The sequence below is a fragment of the Paramormyrops kingsleyae genome, chromosome 3 (genome assembly GCF_048594095.1).
Source record: "Paramormyrops kingsleyae isolate MSU_618 chromosome 3, PKINGS_0.4, whole genome shotgun sequence".
NCBI lineage: Eukaryota > Metazoa > Chordata > Actinopteri > Osteoglossiformes > Mormyridae > Paramormyrops > Paramormyrops kingsleyae.
This window is the reverse complement of record NC_132799.1, coordinates 25,973,659-25,995,959: the sequence shown is the minus strand read 5'-3', so window position 1 is coordinate 25,995,959 and position 22,301 is coordinate 25,973,659. Positions and strand designations below refer to the sequence as shown.

The following is a 22,301-nucleotide window of genomic DNA, read 5'->3' as shown; positions in this document are numbered from 1 at the left end:
AGAAAAACAAGTAGTTTTGATTTGTTTAAAAGATCCCAGGGTTCCTTTCATTGGGGGATTATTTTATTTAAATGAAAATTCACACATTTTGGTTTCAGCCTTAACTCAATTTGGCCACAGTTGTTATATTCCAGATACAGAAGTTTAAAAAATTTGGAAGTCTTAGTACACTAATTTTCTCTTTGGTTAAAATGCATTATAAGATTGGCTTTGAAGTCCACATTCTCTCGGCATGTCTGATTCTCGGAGGGTTTGTGAGCTCGGCTAAAACAGGCAGGTGCTGTACATGGTGACTTTGTTGCTGATCTCCTGCAGCAGCTCGCGCACCGACGTCTCCAGCCGCAGCAGCTGGCTGGCCTTGTCCTCCAGTGCCTTTTGGTTATCCTCATAAGACTGCTCTAAGTCTGAAAGGAAACGGGGCCGGGGTGGTGGAAGAGGGAGGCCTGCTTCAGGAGGGGTAGATGTTTTTGTCAAGTTCCTTAATCATTACGCCACTGGTTATCAGTTCTGTATCAGTACTAAAGCTATTAATTGGCACGCATTGTGAATATTTCCTTAAAATGAGTCTTTTGATATCAGGAACTCAGCTGAGCTTTTGCTGTTTGTTGTACTTTGAATATGACAACACTGGGCCCGTTTCCTGCTGGACTGGCCCGATCCAGTTTCAGCAGTACAGAAGATGCATGTGTTTGGTGTAGGAGGATCAGTGTCACCTTTCAGTAACTGCAGCTTGTCCGTGGCCTGTGCCAGCAGCTCCTTGGCCTGCTGCTGAAGTTGCTCCGCCCTCCTCTTGGCCTCGGCCACGCCCCCAGCCTTCTCAGTGATGAGACTCTCTACGGAGCTGTACTTGGGTTTCAGCTCTGTGTCCAGTTCCTATTTGATAATGGAACAAGTCATGTGTCGCAAGAGGACACCGCACTAACACATTCACTGAATATCTGAATCAGACCTAAGGCCGTGCGGTTCACACACACCTTCTGAACCGCTTCTGTTACTTGGCTGATGTTCTGCGTGGCTTTCTCAGCCGCCTCGGCGATGGCGGAGCTGTTCTCGGCCTTCTGCTTAAGCGAGCTGATGTCTCGTTCCAGCGCCATCAACCTCTGTGTGGCGTTGTTCAGCCTGAACTCCGAGACTGCAGTCTCGGACTCCGCCTGGGGGTCGGCATGATGGATATAGTTATAGGCCTTGCTTTGGCGTACACCTGAGCACGGTATTTGGCCCAGTTTCACTTGCTGCTCTGTTACCATGGCAACCAGAAATCCTCCTAAATGTGAATTTATGTCCATTATGTGTTTAGACACCATTGCGCCAGGCTCTGAGGCCACAGGAAGGCAGAGACGCCCTTTCCCCAGCACACAGCCGTCCTCCCCTGCAGACTAACCGAAACCAACAGGTCCTGGGTTCCCCTGATGTCCGTGGCAGCCTGCTCGATGGCCTTGCTCGCCGCATTTTGAGCCCGCTCAGCCTCCTCCAGCGCCTCCTTCACCATCTCCGCAGTGTCCTTGATGTCTGCCGCCTCTTTGCTGCAATGCGGGTCGGACAGTACAGGAATATGCAGGGGCGGCCAAAACAGTTGTCGGAGAGTCCTGACCTCAGCACCACCGCCTGGTCTATCCGACCCTTCCTCTCATGCCCTCGCCTCCCCCTCGCCTCCCCCTCTTACCTAGCTTGGCGTGCCTGCGCCAGGAGACTCTCGGCCCGCTGGATGTCCTCGGCGCTCTGGCTGAGGACTATCTCCACATCCAAGAGGCTACCCACGCGCTCACGGATCTCCTCCGTCAGGTTCTGCAGCTGAGCCGGCGACGTGGGCATCTGCATCTCCAGGACCTCATTAGCCACAGCCTCGATGCTCTCCACATCCGCCCCGTCTTCTGCAGATGACCAGGGGAAGCCAAGGTCACGTTATTCACCAACCAGCGGTCATGGCGCGATGGCGGACGTGTGAATGCGGGGACCTACGTGTCAGGAAGTCACGTATCTGCTTGATCAACCCCCGTAGCTCCTCATTGCTCTGGTCCACGCGATGCTTTGTCTCATTGCTTTTTGCCAGAACATCGCGGGCGTTGGCCTTGGCCTCGTCAGCCCGCACTTTGGCCGCTGCCACCTAGGCGACAGCCATAGAAGCATCTAGAACAGGGGTTCTCGAACTTTTTGATCAAAGGTCCGCATCAAATTTTTGTTCAGTCAGATTTGGAACAATTCTCAATAACAAAACAGCATTTCATGAACATTAACGAATTAACAGTAACTTTCAAGATAGACGTCAAAATATACAATAACGGCTGGTTTAATGCACGCTGGTTGTTTCGACACGTTATGTGCGTGTGCGAAGTTTGGTGGTCCAGCGTTGTTTTTTGTGCTTCATACCACGTTAACCGTTTTTACGTTAACCATATTTAGTCTTAAGGCGAATTAGCAGCTGGGTCTGGATTAATTTGCAGTTCTGTCCGCATCCAGACCGCGGTCCGGACCTTGAGAACCCCTGATCTAGAACAACCTTTGCTCGTGTCAAGATATGATTAGAACCTAAATGAAGTCCAAATATCCAGGGGTTTACTTTCAATCAGTTCTTCAAATCTTTCGTGATGTCAGCTCTTGTGGGAGAACACAGCCTACCATCTTGGAGAGCCTGTCCACCTCCTCCAAGGCACCGAGGATCTCCTTGTCGAAGTCCTTGGCTCTCTGCCAGGCGTTATGCGCGACGGTGACCAGGCCCTCGCAGCCCTCGCCCCCACACCTCCTGCTGCCGTCCCCGTTCCGGCAGCCCAGGCCCCCGCAGGGCGAACACGTCTCTGATCCCTCTGGGTTGCCACAGGTCTGAGGGAGAAAGTCAGAATGTTCCCCAGAGATTTACATAAAATATAATATAATTAAATCATTCTGAGATTCCCGCAAAGTAATCCCAGGATTATTCTCTGTGTATATACAGGCAGCTCTCGACTTGTGTAAAACAGACTTCAGGATGTATCCGGCATGTTCTTTTGTACATATTATTAGCATAGTTGCGGTATGTGGCTCAGCAGGTTAAGGCTGTTGTGCCTGGGATTGGAAGGCTGGTGGTTTGAATCCCAGGGTCTGCAGAGTGACGTCACCACAAGGCCCTTCATCTTCGACCCGGTTTCTCTCAAAAATGTAGTTTGCTTTGGACCAAGGGTGTAGGTTTGGTTTCAACACTGGTAAGAACACAAACCCCCCACCCCACTGAACACACATTGGTAGAGACAGATCTATACCCAAAAGAAAATGTATTACATAAAAGTATCTGTTAAGCTTAGGTAACATTTCTCTTGTGCGTCGCCGCGTCACCGAGATGTTCTGTAGTGTCAGACACCCAGAGACTGACCTTCTCGCTTAGCTTGGACAGGCCCAGGGTTTCCAGCTGAACAGCCAGGTCATCCAGCCTCCTCGCATCCTCCTCTTGTGTCCTGCTGAACTGCGCTCTGCTCCCGTTCATCCTGTCCTCCGCGGCGCGGCGGATGGCGGCGGACTGCTCGACGGTGCTGCCTGGGTCCGTCGTGGAGGCGTTGGCGAGCGCCTCGGCGTCCAGGGACTGCTGGTAGTACTTGGTGATGCTGTGCAAGGCGCCTTTAGGGGAGATGGCAATAAGTACTTATTTTTATACAAATATGAATTACTATCAAACAGTGTTTAGCAGCCCGATCCTTGGGGATATTTTTGCTCCCAGCCAGACCAGAACCCTGAATACCTGGTACAGGTGAGCTGGGAGGGAGCAAAAACATGGAGTGTTAGTGGGTCCCCAAGGACTGGGTTGGGAAATACGGCTCTAAGACGTAGATCACATATTATAATGAGCCAGGGTTTTGTTTGCTTTTATTCTGGCGCCCATTTGACACTGCGTGAAGCTCTAAATCGATTCATAGATTTCTTCTGGTCCCTTGAAAGTCACACCTACCCTTCACACCAGAGTTCTTCACCAGCTCCACCTGGAACTTCAGGTCACTGACCATCTGGTCCAGCTTCTGAACATCCTTGCTGAGCGATTCCAGCTTGGCGTCAGTGCCGTTGTTCTCTGCCGAGACCTCGGCCAGGGCCTCCTCTGTGGCGTTGAGCTTGCTGAGCAGCTCGGTCACCAGGCCCCTGTACCCAAAGGAAGAAGCGGGTTCATTAGTGTCACGCTGGGAGGGCGGAGCTCTGAAAGCGGCCAATCAGCTGCTCCGAAACAAAATGGTTTGCAATCAATAGGATATTTTTTCATTTAAATGTCATACTGCAAGTTTTTAAATCATGACCATTCTTAATTGTACATTTATATTAAAGACCTAACATTACAAAATGCTACATTCCAATTTAGCCTTAAGGGTATTGCACAGGGACTCAAAGATGAAATCATTCCGCAGATTCAGGGATTTAAACCAACAACCTTCTGTTCACAGACAAAGCATCCTAACCTATTGAGCTACACAGCATCCCCCTTAATTCACATACAGGCCCTCAGGACACCTACGTGGTCTGTTCCAGCTGCTCCTGGATCTCCAGCAGGGGCTGGGTGGCAGGGTTCTGATCCAGGATGCTCCGGATGGCGCTGGTGCTCTGCTCAATGTTCTGGATGGTCTCCCGGTAGGGTCCCATGATGCCCGTGGTTTTGAGGCCGCTCACCCTCTCCACCAGGAGCTGAGTCCTGTTGCCGAGCTCAGCGATGATGCGGTCCCACACGGCGAAACACTCGTGGCAGCGCTGGCAGTCGGGGAACTCGCCGGAGAACCCACGGGCACAGGTGTCGCACCGGGGGCCGGACACGCCCTCCACACACACGCAGTGGCCCGTGGCCCGGTGACACTGCTGCTCGGCGATGCCTCGAGGGTCACAGTCACACGCTGTCACCGAAAAGGGGGGGCGGGGGGGTTAGGGTTTGAGAAGAAGATGGGCTGAACTAGAATATCGCTCTTGTTGGTTGTAGCACAATGAAAAAAATGCTAAACAGAATAAGACAAACGTAATATAAATGTGACATTTTAAGACTTTCAGAAGAGATATGGTGAACTGCCTGATTGGCTGGGAAAGATGGTGCCAATTTGGTAAGGAAGTTTGGCATGAAAGCAGAATGTGTGATTAAAAAAGACATTTAGACTTAGAGGTACTTCAAAAAATATTTTCCCACCTTGACCTCTTAGGGGCTCCGTGTATTCCATCTTTATTTTTGATTTCTACCCAAAAATCATATTTTATAAAGAATGGAATAGTACTTTCAATGAGAAACATGATCAGGCAGAGGTGAATATTAAACATATTTACTGTCCAAATTGTTTGTGAGACAAAGCCGACATCAGTTAAGTAGTTTTACAAAAGAAAGTTGTGTTTTTGTTAAATAAAAAAAAAAACTAAAATTACTTGAAACTTCTGGTTATAAACCGTATGTTATCCTGCTTTTGCGTAAACTTCATTCAGATCTAGCAGACGACATCTGCCCTCTGCTGCTCTGGAGGAATATCAATGCAGCACGCATGCGCCAACATCAGCCATCCGCATCCATATCAACCACAAGCTGCCGCGCGGACGTCCGCCCCCAGGCCGGAAGCACAAGCAGAAGGTACGACCAAGGCTTCAGCGGGACCCAAGCTGCTAGACAGGGAGGGTGGCAGGCAGCCTGCTCCCCCACCTCAGGCTAGTGACACTGAATAACACACAGCCCTGGGGGTGGGGGTGGCAGAAAAGCACACAGCTTCCGGGCCATTCCAGGCCGTTCTATTCACAGGGAGTTACCTTGTTGACTCTGCACCTCTGGGATCTTTGGATCTCCACTTAATCTTGAAAAGGCGACCCCACAAATACTGTCCCCAGGGAGGGGGGGTGAAGGATTGCTCTGATTCTTTTGTGGTGTTTGAAAAGCCTGTGACCAACCCCTCCCCCCGGCAGGCACCTGAACAGCCCGATCGCCTGCCCCCCCCCACCCCCACCCAGAATAAAGGGGGAGGTTTATCTAACACAGACTCCAACGTAAACGGCAAGTGGTGGCCAGGCGCTAAATATTTACAGGCTGGCAGAGACTCGGGAAGCCTGGGCCTCCCAGTGCGGCCAGAATGAGCCCGCTGGTTCCCAGTGAAGCTCAGGCCATTGCACAGATGTGCTCACTGAAATGTTCAGAAAGACCCTTCCCTGGCTCTCGTCTGTCTGTTCATGCTTCAGGCTCAATCCGCCTTCAAAAACATCCAGACAGAATTAATGTAACGTAACTTGAGCCCACGTTCAGCTGGGGCATCTTCAGGGATCTGCGCTACAATCCTGTGCAGTAAAAGCCGGATGAAGACAAACTGAAGAATTATACATTTATAGCATTAAAACGGAGAACCTGGAGCAAGGAAAACGTGAGGATTAGAGGGTAATTCGATGCCTGGGAAGCAGCAGGGATTTCCTACTTAAATCCACTCTCTAAAGAACGTCCAACGACTCCGTCGGCAAAGACTCCCACCTGCTGAAAAAAACACAAACCAACCAAAGAGCAACATTCCCAACTGTGGCTGGAGAACCGTGGGGGAGCGAGAGAACATTCCAGGGATTAGGGAAAAAAAGGGAACAAGGCAGACTATCATTCCCCCATTGTACATTTAACTATATGCAACTGAAAGAGTAAAAAACAAAAATACACAAAAAAAAAAAAATCCATTATAAAAATGGAAGGACTACAGTCAAAAGTATGTTACCACACAAGATCAAAGGATCTTGTAATTATACCAGAAACCAAACCTAAAATCAACTTTTTTAATTAAGAAATAATTACAGAGAAAGCAATTCGACTTTAATCTCAAACATGGCTAAAGAATAAAAGAAAGATGAGGTAAACAGCACTATCTACCATGGGCAAGGGCCAAGATTCCTTAAAAAAGTCCAGCAGTAATTTATCCTGACAGACCAGACTCCTTTCAGGTCGACTTCAGTTAATCGCAAACCCATCATTCTGATGAGATCGTCGTCAGAACATTACCAGGCTCAGACAGACTCGTGCATGGTTGCCATTGAGACCAAGTGAGCATATAAAAATGTCCCATCTGGTCTTGATTGCCTTTGATGCAAGAACCAGGACGGTTAAAGGGTCGGTGTTCAGGAAGCATCCTGGGACAAAACAATCCTGCCCTCCCCCCGCCATCCCCGATGGGAAATTCGCCTCCAGCCGAAAATGTATCAAGGCTCTCCTCCCCCACCCCCAACCCCCAACCCAACGCCATCATCTCTCCATCATCGACCTCGCACAAAACTCGGAGACGGATGTGTAATAAATGGGCATCATCCTTTCATCTGAATGCCTCCACACTGCCAACGTAGCAATTTCAGCCAGGATGCAGAGCGCTGGTGTTCAGGGCGGACATTCCTGCAGGTGCGACGTCAGGAGGGAGGCGGCGGACAGACGTAATGGCATCTATGAGGGGGAAGGGGAAAGGCCCCTGGGAGCAGGGGGCGGAGCTGGGGGTGGAGCAGGGGGCGGAGCTTACCGATGCAGCGCTCCTCTGGGTCACCCCAGAACAGCTCCTTGCACTCGCGGCAGGTCCTGCCTCCGAAGCCGGGCATGCAGGGGCACTGGCCTGTCAGCTGTGGGCACAGAGCGCAAACATGTCACTTGACCGCCACATCGTCACGTCAGCACTTCCTACTTATTTATTTGTCGAAAGTGATGTAGGAGTGAGAATCAGAGTGCAGGAAGAGCCAGTGCCCTGGAGTACACGGAGATATGGGCCTTATTCACGGGGCCAAAACAGATACGATTACTCTGCTGGCTATAGGTTTCACACCTACAACCTTCTGGAGATGGGCAGAGATTCCATTCATTAGCCAATGATATGCTTTGAATGGGTGAGTGACAGGGGAGGAGGCATTTTAAGCACCAATCAGCTTTCAGCTGGACCCGGTCACCCCTGGTAACACACCACCTTAATCTTTCCAAAAAAAGAGTGCTGTACAGCTTCTGCATCCCTGGGACAGCAGCAAATGTGGCACGACGCTGCCTGAAACAGATCTGAGTGACTAACGGTGACCTGCCTCATTACAGGACGTCCCGAAGGAGTGACTCAGGTCGCAGTCGCAGTCCTCGCACCCGCTGCCGCTGGCGAGGTTCCAGGTGTCTGGGGCACACCGGTCACAGCTCTGGCCCATTACGTTGGCGAGGCATGGGCACTGGCCGCTGGCCAGGTCGCAGTGGCACTCCCCGTTGGCAGGACAGGTGTGGTTGGCAGTGCCCAGGTGATTACACACACACTCTGGGAGAGAAAGAGGAAACAATGAACTCCCATCAGTCAAGCCATCTTCCCAAAAAAACAGAAAAGTAATCAAAGTGAAAATAATATACAAAATAATACTAATCACTCATAATAGTTACCACAAACAGATCCAATATACTGATGAGAAGTCAGACATCACAGTAAATGTATTTTCCACATTTATAAAGGCATGAGCTCGTGTTAAATCTGCCAGGCAAACTCACTCCTGCAGCTCTGGGTGAGGGCATCTCCATAGTAACCCAGTTGGCAGCGCTGGCACCTCTCGCCCTCCGTGTGGTACAGGCACTTCAGACAGACGCCCGAGCTAGAGTCACATGACCCGGGGTCCATCACATCAATGTTGTGGTTACACTGACAGGACTGGCACTGCCCGGCAACTTCCTGCGGGTTACCGTAGTGACCAGGCGCACATTCATCGCACCTGGCACCTGCAGAGGGAAGAAGGGAAGGAAGTAAAAATAAATAAATAATAAAAAAACACTACTGATCTTTCAAGGCTGCAGTCTTTATACGGACAACTTTGTTGCTGTTCAAAAACATTAAAAGCTGTTCAGAAGTTCACTTTGTAGCTCTAGAGCTGTCAAAGAATAATGAAAAAAACAGGATAGAGGACGAAAGTCATGCAGAGAAAGAGAAAAGTGGCAGGGCTCGGCCATTTCAAGCGCTTTAAATCATTTTACGCAGGTGGGCCATGGAATGACCTCAGAGCTCCACTAGGGGGAGTGCTACCTTTGTACCCTGGCTGGCAGACACACCGCACTTGGCTGGACTCCTGGTTCTGGTAACAGCCTTCGGCGAACTGGCGTCCGCTACCGGGCCCGTCGGGACACATGCAGGGGCGGCAGTGGTCCCCGGAGCCCAGGACCGGGTTGCCATAGTAACCTGCCAAACAACTGGGGATCCAGAGCAAGCAGGAAAAACATCAAAATTATGAACATGCCATTAGGGATTTGGATCAATGCAGCTTCAAAGCACAAGACAATGAAAGTGAAACAAATCTAACAAACCTAGATATACGAGTAATGCACTATAATTTAGTTTCTGACATGCGCATCGTATAACGGCCAGACTCCTCCCCTGTGGTCGGGGCATAACAGACCCACAGGATGGTTGCTGCTAAAGTCTGGCTAAATTTAGACCATCAGAAATAAAGGTCATGTGGCTGATAAATCGGGCACCAGGATGGACGCCCGTGAGGGTCCAAGCAGCAGATGCGGGGTCCTGGCACACGAACCTCTCGCAGCTGTGCCCGGTGGTGTGCTCGCGGCAGCCCAGGCACTTGCCGCTCAGGGGATGGCACTGCTCCGTATGCCCGTTACAGGCACAGGGCCGGCAGGAGGGGAAGCCCCAGTGTCCCGGGAGGCAGTGCCCGCACTGGCGGCCCGATACGCCCGGTACGCACTGGCACTGGCCCGTCACCACATGGCAGAACTTGCTGGCAGAGCCCAACGGATCGCAGTCACATGCTGAGGAGGAAGAGGGGTCAAATAACGGCTGGCAGCGCTATGCCCCCCCCCTCGACATCACACTGGCACGCTGAGCAATCTGACTCACGCCTGCAGCCGTTGGGGCCGAACTGGAAGGTGGCAGGGGCACATTTGTCACAACTCCTTCCCACCACATGGGGGCGACACTTGCACTGGCCGCCGTTGGGGTCACACACGGTGCTGAGGGCGCCCTGGGGGTCACACTGGCAGGCTGGGGGGGGGGGTGGAGGATGAGGCAGATTAGAGAGCATCCGTACAAAAAGCACAGCTGACAGGTATAATTATCCAATCTGTTTTTGCCCTAGAACCCCTAACCCTGAAAAAAAAGTTCAAATAAAAAATTAAAGACGGCTACTTAGCATCTTTGTAAGAAGAGGAAACCCCCCCTCCGGATCACGGTGTGAACACGAGAAAACAGATCACAGCCTTTTGCTGCTTTGTGCGAGCTTCAGAGATCAACACAAACCCTCTCAGGAACAGCCGGCCGTGGGGGCTGCAGTTAACAGCTCAGCTGGAGCTCCAGCTCCATTAATCCCAAAGGCAGGGCCACAGTGGGGGCCCCCTCTCGTCACCCCAGGGGCCGCAGTTTGGTCACGCTCCACTGGGAGCCATTTCAGCGAGTGACAGGGCCAGAGTGTCAGAGTCAACACATCTCCGGTCAGCGAGAGAGCGAGAGAGCGGCAGCCCTTGGCGGAGTACGGGTCTGGACAGGTCCACTGGGATCTCTGCGACTCCAGAGACATGAAGGGGGCATCAGATGTCTGTGTGTTTATCATGAAAACAAACGCAGACATCTGAGGACTGAGGAGCACCCTGGGGCTGCCAGCTAAAAGCCCCAGTGGCGGGAAGCCGGCGTCTCCGCAGGAATGTTAAAAGCCCTGAGCCCAACCACACAAGGGAGCCCAGCGAGGTCCCTGCACCTCCTCAGAGCACGGAATTCAACAAAGGCCCCGGCTGTTTAAAAACACTATGCATGTCAGCTTATAATTCCATCTGACTGGTAACAGAATGACCTCACGTTGAGTGCATCTGCACCCCGGCCGGCTCTGCGGTTCCCGGGACCTGATCAGACAGGACCTGGCTGCCCCATGGGTTTGTCACCGGGGTGAGATCGGAGCTTCCCCTGATGGGCTGTCAGACGAAGAGAGAAAGCTCTCGAATGACATCTGGGGCCCAGATGCAGGTGGAGACATGCAGAGAACGTGGGAGCGGAGTGGAGATGAGTTTGGGGTACGAGTGCAGTGTGTGGCTCAGTGGGTTAGGACCCTGCTCCTGCAACCAGAAGGTCACGGGTTCGAATCCCAGGGTTTGCAAAGGGATGTCACCATTCAGCAATTTGCTCAATGTAAATCCCGGGATCATTTGCCAAGTGTCAGACATGCTATCAATCAAAGCTAGGCTGATAACTCGCACTTCGCAAGGAGCATTCAGGACGGAGATGGTGAGGAGATCAGAGGTCCCTTACGCTTGGCTCCCTGGTTCAGAAGTGCCGACACGCTGAAGATGAAGTTCTTGCAGATGTCTGTCATGGGCGTCTTCACCACGCTCTGGCTGTTCTCCAGGCAGCGGTAGCGCTGGAAGGTGTCCCAGGCGCTGTTGGTCACCACGTCCGTGCCCTCCGCGCCAGTGAAGATCTCCAGGTTCTTGCAATGCGGCATGAGGACAATCTGGAAACGAGAGTACTATCCGGTCAGTCTCTGTACCTATGGAAGATGTAACTGCAAGGATGGTAATTGCTAATCATTCATGCTAATTACTAATCAGTCATACTGATTGCTAATCATTCATGCTAATTGCTAATCACTCGATTCATAATTGTTCATGCTAATTGCTAATCTGTCATACTAATTCCTAATTACTCATGCTAATTTCTCATTCTAACCATGGTGAAAATTCACGCCAGTACATTTCAGCTAAAGAATTAAGGCCCATCAAATCAGCACACGACAAGCCTGGTTAGCTGCTTGGATGGACTCACCGAGTCGATGAGAGTGTAGGGGGACTGGATGTCACTCAGAGCCGAGTAGAGGGACAGACTCAGCCGGACAGTGTAGCTCAAGCCCTTCTCGAAGCACACAGGTCTGGGCAGGACGACGTACCTGAACAGCGAAACACCAACGCGTCACATGACACCAAGACCAGCAGAGCGAGAGACGCTCAAAACGAAGCCAGACAGGGGCGGGGGGGTGTACCTGGAGCCGGGGGGGAGGGACACCATCTGGTTATCGTCTTCCGGCACGGTGTTGATGCAGCGGCTGCCTACAGAGATCTCCCCCGGTCTGATGACGGTCATCACCACCTCCTCCCATTGGTCAGGTAACTACGGCAACCGGGAAATAACAGGCGATTAAGACTTTATGGCAGCGTTTTCCATTCCGGTCCTCGGGGACCCACAGCCGGTACACGTTTTTGTTCCCTCCCAGCATAAAGGAATATCCTCCCCGAAGAGACAACCAGTCATTAAAGAGATCAAATTTATTAACAGTTATTAGGCAAGAATAAATGCTGAAAAGCCCGGGGCTCTGCCCTGAAGTACAGGCAGTGATCTTTCTGAGGCCCCTCACCTGGGGCTCATAGCGAATCAGGATGTCATACTCCATGGAGTGGGGGATGTTGTCGACGGTGAATTCCAGGTAGGCACCCTCAGGGACGTTGACGAAGCCGACGCCTGTCCAGGTGGGATTCCGGTCCTGGGGATACGGTCGCTGGACCACAGTGACTCCCTAAAGACACAGGAAACAAACCACTGTGAGGTACAATCCAATAAAGCGCTGTCAGGATGAACTGGGTCCAACGTGCTGGACCAAAACACCCCCGCCGCAACCCTACCGGGCCAAACTTGGCATCCTCAGCCTCGTAGGTGTAGTGGTCCAGAGCGATGAAGTAGAACCCGGATTCCACCTGGTTACACTGACGCCCAAACATGTGATCACGACACTGACACTGGCCGGTCTCAGCGGAGCAGCTGCGGAGGACAGACAGAGAGCTCAGTGGTGAGGGAGGAACGGTCAGTGGTATGTGCCCCCCCCACACAACGGGATGACCTTTGACCTTACTCGTTGTTGACGGCCCCTCCCTGGTCGCATTCACATGGACGGCACCCTTCCATGTCATTGCTCAGGCCCCAGTGCTGTGGCTGAAAGGTGACATGGCTCGTTAAGAGTATCATAAACGTCTCGTTCACGGTGCCTCCTGAGATGCCATTAATGCATTCAAGACATGCAGGAAAGAGGGAAATAAACCACAAGCCCACCTGCCCCCCACATGCTCACATTCCATCTGCATGGAAACTTTCCACTCGCTGATTTTATGCAGTTATTTAACTTTGACACAGCAAACTTCAAAACTGATAACGATAAAAAAAAAAAGCTTTTGTGGCACGTATTTTGATAAAAGTTCTCCCAATCATGTTACAAGAATTGCAAAACACATGCACATTGCCAGCAACCCTGCATGTCTGAATAACATCTGCCTTCTGTGGAAAGACATGACTACCTCTGGGACTCGTGAGCAGGCCAGACACCTACCAAACACTGGTCACAGTTCCTGCCCGTCGCCAGACGCTTGCAGTAACAGTTTCCTGTGTCCGTGTCACAGACACTCCCCCCCGGAGCGGTTCCCAGAGGGTTACAGGTGCAAGCTGGGGAAAAAAAAAAGCACCGCAAATGACAGGTTATGGATTAGCTAAAAATTCACGAACGTGCAACGACAGAGTGTAATAACACGGTAGGTAAGGATCAGAACTTTTAATTTTCAAGGAGTTTAAGTCAAAGGGGACCCTTTAACCACCAAATCGGGCCATTTCAGCATGGCGTTCCGTCACGTCTGCATTTACAGCCGGCTTGATTCATAGTGGGTTAAGGGGGCCAGAGCTAGGGCAGACAGGCACTCACGGAGACAGCCCAGCGGGTCCTCGCTCAGCCCGTAGTGGCTGGACTTGCAGCGGTCACAGCGCTCGCCCTCCACGTTGGGCTTACAGCGGCACTGCCCTGCTATCAGGCCGGCCTGGATGTCCGTCATCCGGTCACAGACGCCTCCATCAAGGGAGCCCACAGGGTCACAGTCGCAGGCTGGGGGAACGGGGTGACATTTCTAAATGCTGGGAAGTTCAGGCCACACGTTCGGCACTACCTTCCGAATATAACTGATATGATTTTTCAAATTTAAAATGTTATGATTAATCCTCTGCAACATCTGAATCGAGTGCTCCAATTACAAATTTTTACTTAACCTTGCATCTATCCCACGAAGGGAAACTTACACACAAACAAGGCAGGAATTGAAATGTGGGGGAATACAAAAGGGGAACAAAACAGAAAGGAACAAACAGAGCTGGAATGAAGGATACCAAAAGGCAGGTAGGCGAGTCGGAGAGAACGAGGAACCCCAAGCATGATTAACACCAAAGATCTCCTACATAAAAGGCAAGAAAACCAAAGGAGTCAGGAGACAGGAGGGTTCGGAGCTGACAGGTAGCACTTAAAAGGCCAGGTGTTCCCATCTGATAGAGGGCATCAAAGGAGACCCATACAGTGAGGTAGGGGCGAGGGGGCGGAGCCAGGCCAGGACAGTGAAGGGGCGGGACCAGGCAGGGGCAAGAAGGCGGGGCCAGGCCGGGACAGTGAGGGAGATGGGGCCTGGCCAGGACGAAAAGGTGGGGCCAGACCAGAACAATGAGGGATGGGGCCGGGCCAGGCCAGGACAGTGAAGGGGGGCGGGGCCTGTCAGGGGAGAGAGGGTGAGGCCTGGCCAGCACAGCAGGTGGGGGGCGGGGCTACATACGCTCGCAGACATGGGGGTCCCGGATGTCCCGCTCTGGGTGCTGGTAATAAAACGGCTTGCACTGCTCGCAGTTATAGCCCATTGTGTTGTGCTGGCAGTTGTCACATACGCCGCCGCTGACGTTGCCAGTGGACAGGTAGACGGCCATGTCGAAATGGCAGGAGCCCGAGTGCTGGTTGCAGTTGCACTCTAGGGGAGACACACACACACACACACACACACACACACACACACACACACACACAATTAGGAAGTTCACTAGCAAGCTACATATTTGACTCCATAAGTAATGGCCCCAAATTCCTCTCTGCAGGCTACGCATTTCGCACAAGACGCACTCCTGCATGCGTGGGTGTTGCTCCCCTCGGCCGGCCTCCAGGGCAGGTCATGGTAGAAATCCTGACAGCGCTCGCAGTTCAGGCCCATGGTGTTGTGGTTGCACATGCAGTGCCCGTGAACCTGTGGGTGAGCAAGGGGCAGAGAGAGACGCAGTGACTGGCAAGGCAGGCCGGACCGGGGACCTGATCGGGAGTCTGATCGGGGACACGCCGGGCCTGATTGGGGACCTGACTGGAGCCTCGGAACCAGCCCGACAGCGGGGTGAAAAAGAGGAGCTCCAGGAGCGGCTCCTGAACAGAGCAGACATTCTGTTTTTTTGTTTCACCCGTGCTTCAGCAGACAATTGGCCCATGTTACAGAGACCTCTCTCAGGCAAATACGGCGTGTCTGAAAATCGGCTGTTCCCCTCAGAAATATCAGGCAATCATCATCTAAACACAGTCCGCACCTTCAGCTACGAGCAGCAGTACGGAGAAACAGCTGGAAATAATCTTTGCTTTAGACAGTAAACAAGATGCGACGCAGACTAAACAGGGGTGTGTTCCACATCTATAGTCATCCACAGGCTCACACTAACACAGACTATTCAGCAGACATGGATAGTTCAGGTCCAGAGAGTATTAGTCCAAACCAAGATTTAGTTTGAACCAACCAGTTGATTACTCTCTGTGTGACTCTTTATACTCAACTGGTTGGTTGAAACAAAATCTTGGTCTGGACTTTTACTCTCTGCCCACCTCTGCTCTTCACACAAACTACCTGACGGTTCTATCCACTCGTATACATCCCCAGCTGTAGGCACAGCTGAATGCAGGCTTTTGTTTTCCATCCGAGAGCGACCATCCACATCTGACAGCCCGCGGCCGTCTTGGCTTTCGGGCGTGACTCACCATGCCCTCCACGAGATCCCCTCCCCCGTTGACGGGGGCACACTCAGAGGCGTGTCCGTAGCAGAAGCAGTTCCCGCGCACCACCATGTCGTACACGGCGTAGTAGTACTTCTCCTTGATCTCCATCCGCGAGTCCAGCAGGTTATCGCCTAGCGTGTGCAGCTTGGTGAACTTCACCCGCAGGTTGGTGATCTTCAGCAAGTCTGTGCGCCAGAGAATGCACTCATTCACCACATTGGGTTGTTACATTGTGTTTGCACAAGTTTATAGTGTGATGGTTATTGCAGGGCACTTTATACACATGAACACTTTATACAGTGCGTACCGTCTGCTGGTGCTGCTTGTCTGCGGTTTTTGTACTGTGCTGGTTCCGATGCTGCCTTCATTATTCAATATTTGCTACTTACTGACATTTTTATCTTTGAGCTCTACTTTTAGTTAATTTAATTCCGTTAATAGCATCGAATACGGAAGCTGCAAACAAAATCTCGTTGTGCCTGGGCAGTGACAAGAAAGCTATTCTATTCTATTCTGTCACAGAATGGTACAGGAGTCAGTGTGCATGTGTGTTAGGAGAAACATGCTGAAATGGCAAGTTCACAAGTTTATTTACTGACCTGCAGTGTGACTGCAGTTCGATTTTCCGGTTTACTTGGTTTTCAGTGTGGTTTCTATTTTAAAGTTTAGTTCATTTTATTTCAGGGACAGACTCAAAGTCAGATAAATCGGATCTTTAGAGTCCTACGTGAATATACAGTGCTCATTATGTGCTAATGTCCTCAAAATGAGCAAAACATATTCCAGCTATTATTAAGGGTAAAGACAAACACCACTTTAGCAAAATTGTACTAAAAGCAGTAACAAAAAGTATTTCATGCTTGTTTTTATGTTATTTAAGCAATATTTACAGTTGTTTTATATTATATTTTCATATCCTATTGTGCATTAGTTTAGGAATACGTTTTCTTGTGGTTTCAGTTTTCGTTCATGACAATAACCCTGCTGTAGCACTAAGAATCCAAAAACCACAAGCAAGCAGCTCTGAAGACTTCACAGGTTCACCTACTTTGGATTCTGGGACTGTAGGGGTCTTGAATCCTAAAGGCAGGGTCCAAAACACGAAATATGACCTAAAGTGCAAGAAGGAGAAAAAGAGGAGAAAGCTTCGAGATTTTGGTGTTGAAGGTCTAGATCATGACGTTAGACCATGACTGTACTTAGACCATAACTTATCACAGGCGAGCTCTGTACCTCTCCCTCTGTTGAGGGCTCGATATCAGAATACCGCGAGTCGCAGATGATGTCGTCGACTTTCTTCATGGGCCCCTGGGATACGTCCGAAAAGGAGGCCTCGCAGTCGTAGGCAAAGTAGCGATACACTTGCCAGGTTTCCCCGAAGTCAGCCGAGCGCTCGATAACCATGGCAGCAGGCCGGAAGGTCTGTCACAGGACGGCCATCACTTAGAACTTTCACTACTTGTGGATCAGGTATGTTTAGATGAGCAGCTTTTAAACAATTTTAAAAAATAAACAAAGACTTAGATATAAGGAAACCTTCAACTGAACGTCAGTTAGTGGGACTTTATCTCAGTCGGCAGCACGATTACCTTGAAGGTCATAATCAGGTGGGTGAAGTGGAACTCAGCCTCCAGATCCAGCTGGATGGTCACGTTCTCCAAACCTGAGGAAACCGGCCATGAGCAGACATCTCAATGATGCCACTTTCGCCACAGAGCAGAACGGATCTGCTACCTCTGTGGGCAGCAGATGTTTCTACTTCTCTAGAAACTGAGCCCTCCCTGCAATGACTACAGGCAAATGTCTATGATCCACCACATCTGCCAACTAACTCACAACCTGGAAATCTCGGAAGAAAAAATGTGGAAATTAGCTGTTCTGTACCATGCTCAGTATAGGTTTGCTTTTCATGAAAGGGCTGGAGATTTGAAACCATCTAGTACAAAACAGATGTTCATAGATGCTTCTAAAAGATATGGCCAGGAAAGCCCCGAGGCGACTGCCATACAATATACAATAGGAATGTTTGTCTTTCCTTGCATCCCTAAAGAAATTAGATTAGTTATTTTGTTGCAACTACACAGCTGTGGAATTATCAGGCGACACCAAACACTGTTTCACTCTCTCCATTGAGCAGACAAAACAATGGAAGGAATGGAAGGTGAGGAATCCATACAATCTTGATCCTCGTTCTCATTCGTAACTAATCATTTTGATAATAGCTGGTAGAGGAAAGTAACTCTGTTTGAGGGAGTTGAGGAATTCCAGCTGTACTTGGCTTTGTGATGTCTTATTTATGGTCTTCTACAAAAACCATCCCACTCTCTGGAAACATCTGGGCTTTTATCTCATCTCCCACTCTATGCTGTGCCGTAACTGTAGTCATGTCCGAGAATTTATTTAACATTTTTCCCCAGACTAAGATGGCCATCAGACCCATGACTTTTGCTGTTTGAATGAGAAGGTGAAGGAAACTCCACTGTTCTTTAAGACATGACTGGACAACCATTAACAGAGGCCCACCTTCTCAACCCAAAGAAGAAAGGTAGATTTAATCAGTGAGCCATTACTTTGAAGTCCACCTCTCTCCACCCCCAAGGCCCTGATTAAAAAGGTTAACTTCGCTCTTCAGAGAATCACCTCCTCGTTCACTGTGAGAACTGACCACCCCCCCCGGCACGGACATTTTCCCAGTACCGTTTTCCGACTGCCACCATGTCTTCAGGCGGTTTGGCGCAAAGGTGGTCACCACGTTCTCCACACTGTGGCTGGTGGTGTGGTTGGCCTTCTCGTCGTAGAGCTCCCTCGAGTCGCACACAAAGCACTTCTTCTCCTCCTGCGGGAGGCGGAGCGAGAGGAAGCCTGATAATGGCGTTCAGATACAGCGAAAGACACCGTAGCACATGGCCATTGGACCCCAACACCACCTACAGCACAGGCTACATGAAAGGCCTTCCACGGCCATCTGAGCCCCTCGGCAGTGGAAGGCCTGCCATCTGAGCCCCTCGGCAGTGGAAGGCCTGCCACCTGAGCCCCTCTGCAGGCATTTATTAGAAGGCTGTCCTTTTTTATTTCAACTGTAAACATTACAGGCCAAGCTCATTTCTTCTGAAGTGTTCCCCCCCCCCCCTCCACCCCTATGAAGGTGTTTACTTTAAACGGTCATCCTGTTTAATGTCACCCCCTCCCACGTGCCTTACAAAGCAGCCCACAGCAATCCAGGGGGGGGGGCACTCCCTCCCACTTGATGTTAACAGCTGTCTCTCCCACCGCCTGAGCTACATTAACAGGGTTCAGGCCAGAAGTGACACCAGATTTAGCTAAATGAACATCAGGTGCAGGAGCCGCCATTAGAGATTTTGGGCCCAATGAAAGAATATTATATTGGGGCCCTATTCCAGTTATTTTTAGAGCCCCTGTTACTCAGGGGCCCCTAGAATAATCCTAACTTTCCCAGTATTTTCGGCCTCTTGATCAGGTAATAAATTAAAGAACTCCTACAATTTCCATCATTTGTTAATCAATAAAGAGAAAAATCCATGATAGTTTTGCTAGCGGACCCACAAAAACTCAGAGAACTCCATTTGCTAAAGGAACAAGCCTGTACCCCCCCCCCCTTCCCCTTCCCCCTTCCATTCTGCTTCTCATTACATGTCAAAGTACACAGATGGGGCAGGTCTGGACCATACAGAAAGTCACATGGGTGGTCCAACACCTATATAAACAAGACTAAAATTATTAAGTTCATCTGGGCTTCAAGCTTACACACACTGGACATGCTGAGAACACATCTCTCTTTCTCCATACACAAAGCACAGTTATAAAAAGTGTGGCATCCATCTCAAGTGAGTGAACTTTCAGCTCTGTCCTCAGTCAGGGGGGATTTTCAGAGCTGCCCAGGAAGTGCTCTAGACAGCCAGGAGGAGGGGGAGAACGTGCATTCCCATCCAAACCCCCACCACTAAGAGGGAACAGAGTGGGCCCACCCCCACACCGAAATCACAGCAATTCAACAAAGATGTGTGTAAAAAAACGAGATCATATCTTAACGGAACCTCACACACCTTTGAAAGTCGTTCAGTATTTGGTCTTCGAACACAAATCCTAGGCTGTAAATCTTAGTAATTATTATGAAGGTTTGCCCGCAGGATGTGGAAGCCGAACACAATTGCATCGTTAATTTATAACTAACTTTTAAACAGGAACAATGACACGAAAAACAAACACTTGTTGGGGCGAAAAAACTTGAAATTGGAAAACGAAAATCTGTATGTGGATTTCATCATATGTGCTTGTAATAAGTGACAAATTACAGAAAATCTAAATTTAAGTTTGCCATAGCCTACTTATCACGGTCTATCAAGGCGGAGACCTTTTAAAATTGCTTGTGACCAGCCGACCTGCGGGAGGACATTCCTGGAATATCTGGGCGATAGAGTTTCAATGATTACTGCTAATTAGTATGAGTTATCCAAGGTGAAGGGCCAGTGTGGCTCCGCCTGAAGCACCGGCGAACGTCCGGCCAAGCCCGCGTTTAGCGGCTCCGCTCCCCATTACCTGCAAATGGCTGACGATGCAGAAGGGTTCGGGTCGCAAGAGCCCGCATGTGGAGCTGGCCGAGAGCTGATGGGCCCTGCCGATCAGCAGGTCCCCTGTGGCCGGATAGCAGCTGCCCTGGGTGCACACATCGCTGAACTCCGGTATCTGGGCCAGGGATAATGCCCAGACAGCTAGGTGGTGGAGAAAGGGTCGCTTACTTTAGATTTGAAAATGCCAACCGTATTATTACGCAGGCTGCCTTCATGCAGACTTACTAACGACTTCTTCAATCCTTAATTAATTAATTGATTCATTCATACCTACAGACTCTTAGTTCCTTGGGGGAAACTGTGCCGTGGAAGGCACTATATAAAAATAAACGGAAAAAGTAAAACATCCCATGTTTCCTTAATGCAAACTTATTTAACGTAAACAGCATCGTAGTTACTAACATCTTCCCCGATTTTAATTAACCTCTCAGATCTTTTCTAATCTATTATAAATGGGGATATGGGCAATCACTGAAAACTTTTGCCACCAAAAAAAAACATTAAATACATAGAATATAACAGTAAACGTGGTTTTCTGGGATCTTTGCGTGCGCGAACAGCCACAAGAGTCGTAAGTTTGCGATGGTATTTCTTTTACAAAGTTTGAACTCGTGTAGTAGAGTAAAGATGAGCGGAGTATGAAATATGAACATTCAGTGCGGCTGCTATGTCAGATTACATTGCATTCATAAACTATAACAAACGCGGCTGGTTACATAGGAGGAGGAGACGCGTCGCCAGCACGGATGCAGCTACTTACTGAAATGCGTGACGACGCGGAGAATCAGCATCGTACTGCTCTGGTAGTCGCTGCCCTTCGGCGTTGTGGCTCGCTGGGGCTCAGACTGACTCCCAGCATCGGGGGCGCCTGGTCCCACCCAGCCAGTGGGAGCGGTGAAAGGGACCCCCCCCCCAGGCATGCGCACATTACACCGAAAAATGGTATTTAGAAAGAAAAAAAATCACTAGACCAGGGCAGTTTAAAAATTGACCAGCGGGTTGTAGGTACTTAGTCTATAATCATAAGGCAGCGTGTAAGCCCTGGTTCATTTAGAGGTCTATCATTTCAAATCCTTGCGATATTTTTAGTCTGAAAAACTTAATCCAGTTCAGTGCACTTAGTTGCAGCCTATAGTTTGATTAAATTTCAGATTTACCTGTAAAAACCTTATAAATATCTATAATTCTTTAGTGTAGTCCTCTCAATGCTCGGCAGTTCAGAAAGCAAATAAGCTTATTTGTGGAGTCACCAACTTAACAGCAAATAATACGATTCTTTTTTTTTTTAAAGTTTGAGTTGACCGTCACATCTTTGAGTCCAGATTCACGAATAGATGATAGGTACCTATTCGCGAGCAAACCGTCAAAACCTTTCCGTAATAATCCTTTCTGAACATTTTCTCCAAACGGATCACCTTTCAACCTCTGATCCGTGTAACTGTAAATGACCTTCCCATTAAAATATTATGGCAAATCGTTACTCAGTTTCAGCAATGCCGACCGACTTGGAAAGTTTCCTTGATGATTTAATAATTTCTGGTCCGTTACGGGGGGGGGGGCAGATTAATGGGGGTTAGGAGGTAAAAATTACACCTTTGGTCGAAAAAGATTTATATTTACACCTACGATAAAAAAAAATCCAGCGTGACTAACACCTATTTCTGTTAATCGGGAGATGCCGACAAACGCGAAGGAGAGAGATTCCCTACGTCACTGCGGCAGGCACGCGTACAGGCCTTAGCTATGATTTCCTGTTAAATCATTACGCTCAATCGTGGGCGGTGAAAATATCTCCATAGATGGGGAAAATCAATTAACTCTGAAATACATATGAAATGACTGGCCATTAATCACTTAGGCCTAGTTTCCATGGTCCTGTCCGGTTTGAGGTTACCATCTGGCTCATGTGCTCCCTTGTAAAAGATACTTTTATCTGGTATGGAAGTGACAGGCAAAATATAGCATGAG

The 22,301-nt window shown here is 49.7% G+C and overlaps 1 protein-coding gene across 1 annotated transcript; it reads right to left on the bottom strand.

Annotated features, from left to right (window-relative positions):
- Window positions 1-45: 45 nt before the first annotated feature.
- LOC111857762 (laminin subunit beta-1-like) lies at window positions 46-21,849 on the bottom strand. The gene is made up of 33 exons (XM_072709964.1): window positions 21,094-21,849; window positions 20,302-20,474; window positions 18,442-18,580; window positions 17,334-17,407; window positions 16,978-17,166; window positions 16,793-16,856; window positions 15,727-15,929; window positions 14,836-14,956; window positions 14,498-14,686; window positions 13,609-13,785; window positions 13,243-13,355; window positions 12,772-12,851; window positions 12,545-12,680; window positions 12,280-12,438; window positions 11,908-12,035; window positions 11,694-11,814; window positions 11,181-11,382; window positions 9,783-9,926; window positions 9,463-9,694; window positions 8,958-9,121; window positions 8,432-8,656; window positions 7,990-8,207; window positions 7,446-7,542; window positions 4,466-4,835; window positions 3,914-4,098; window positions 3,344-3,585; window positions 2,617-2,817; window positions 1,960-2,104; window positions 1,664-1,871; window positions 1,382-1,523; window positions 975-1,151; window positions 714-873; window positions 46-404 (listed from the first exon to the last, which is right to left on the bottom strand). The coding sequence occupies exons 1-33, from the start codon at window positions 21,251-21,253 to the stop codon at window positions 265-267; spliced, it is 5,478 nt and encodes a 1,825-aa protein (XP_072566065.1). The 5' UTR covers window positions 21,254-21,849; the 3' UTR covers window positions 46-264.
- Between the last annotated feature and the right edge of the window lie 452 nt (window positions 21,850-22,301).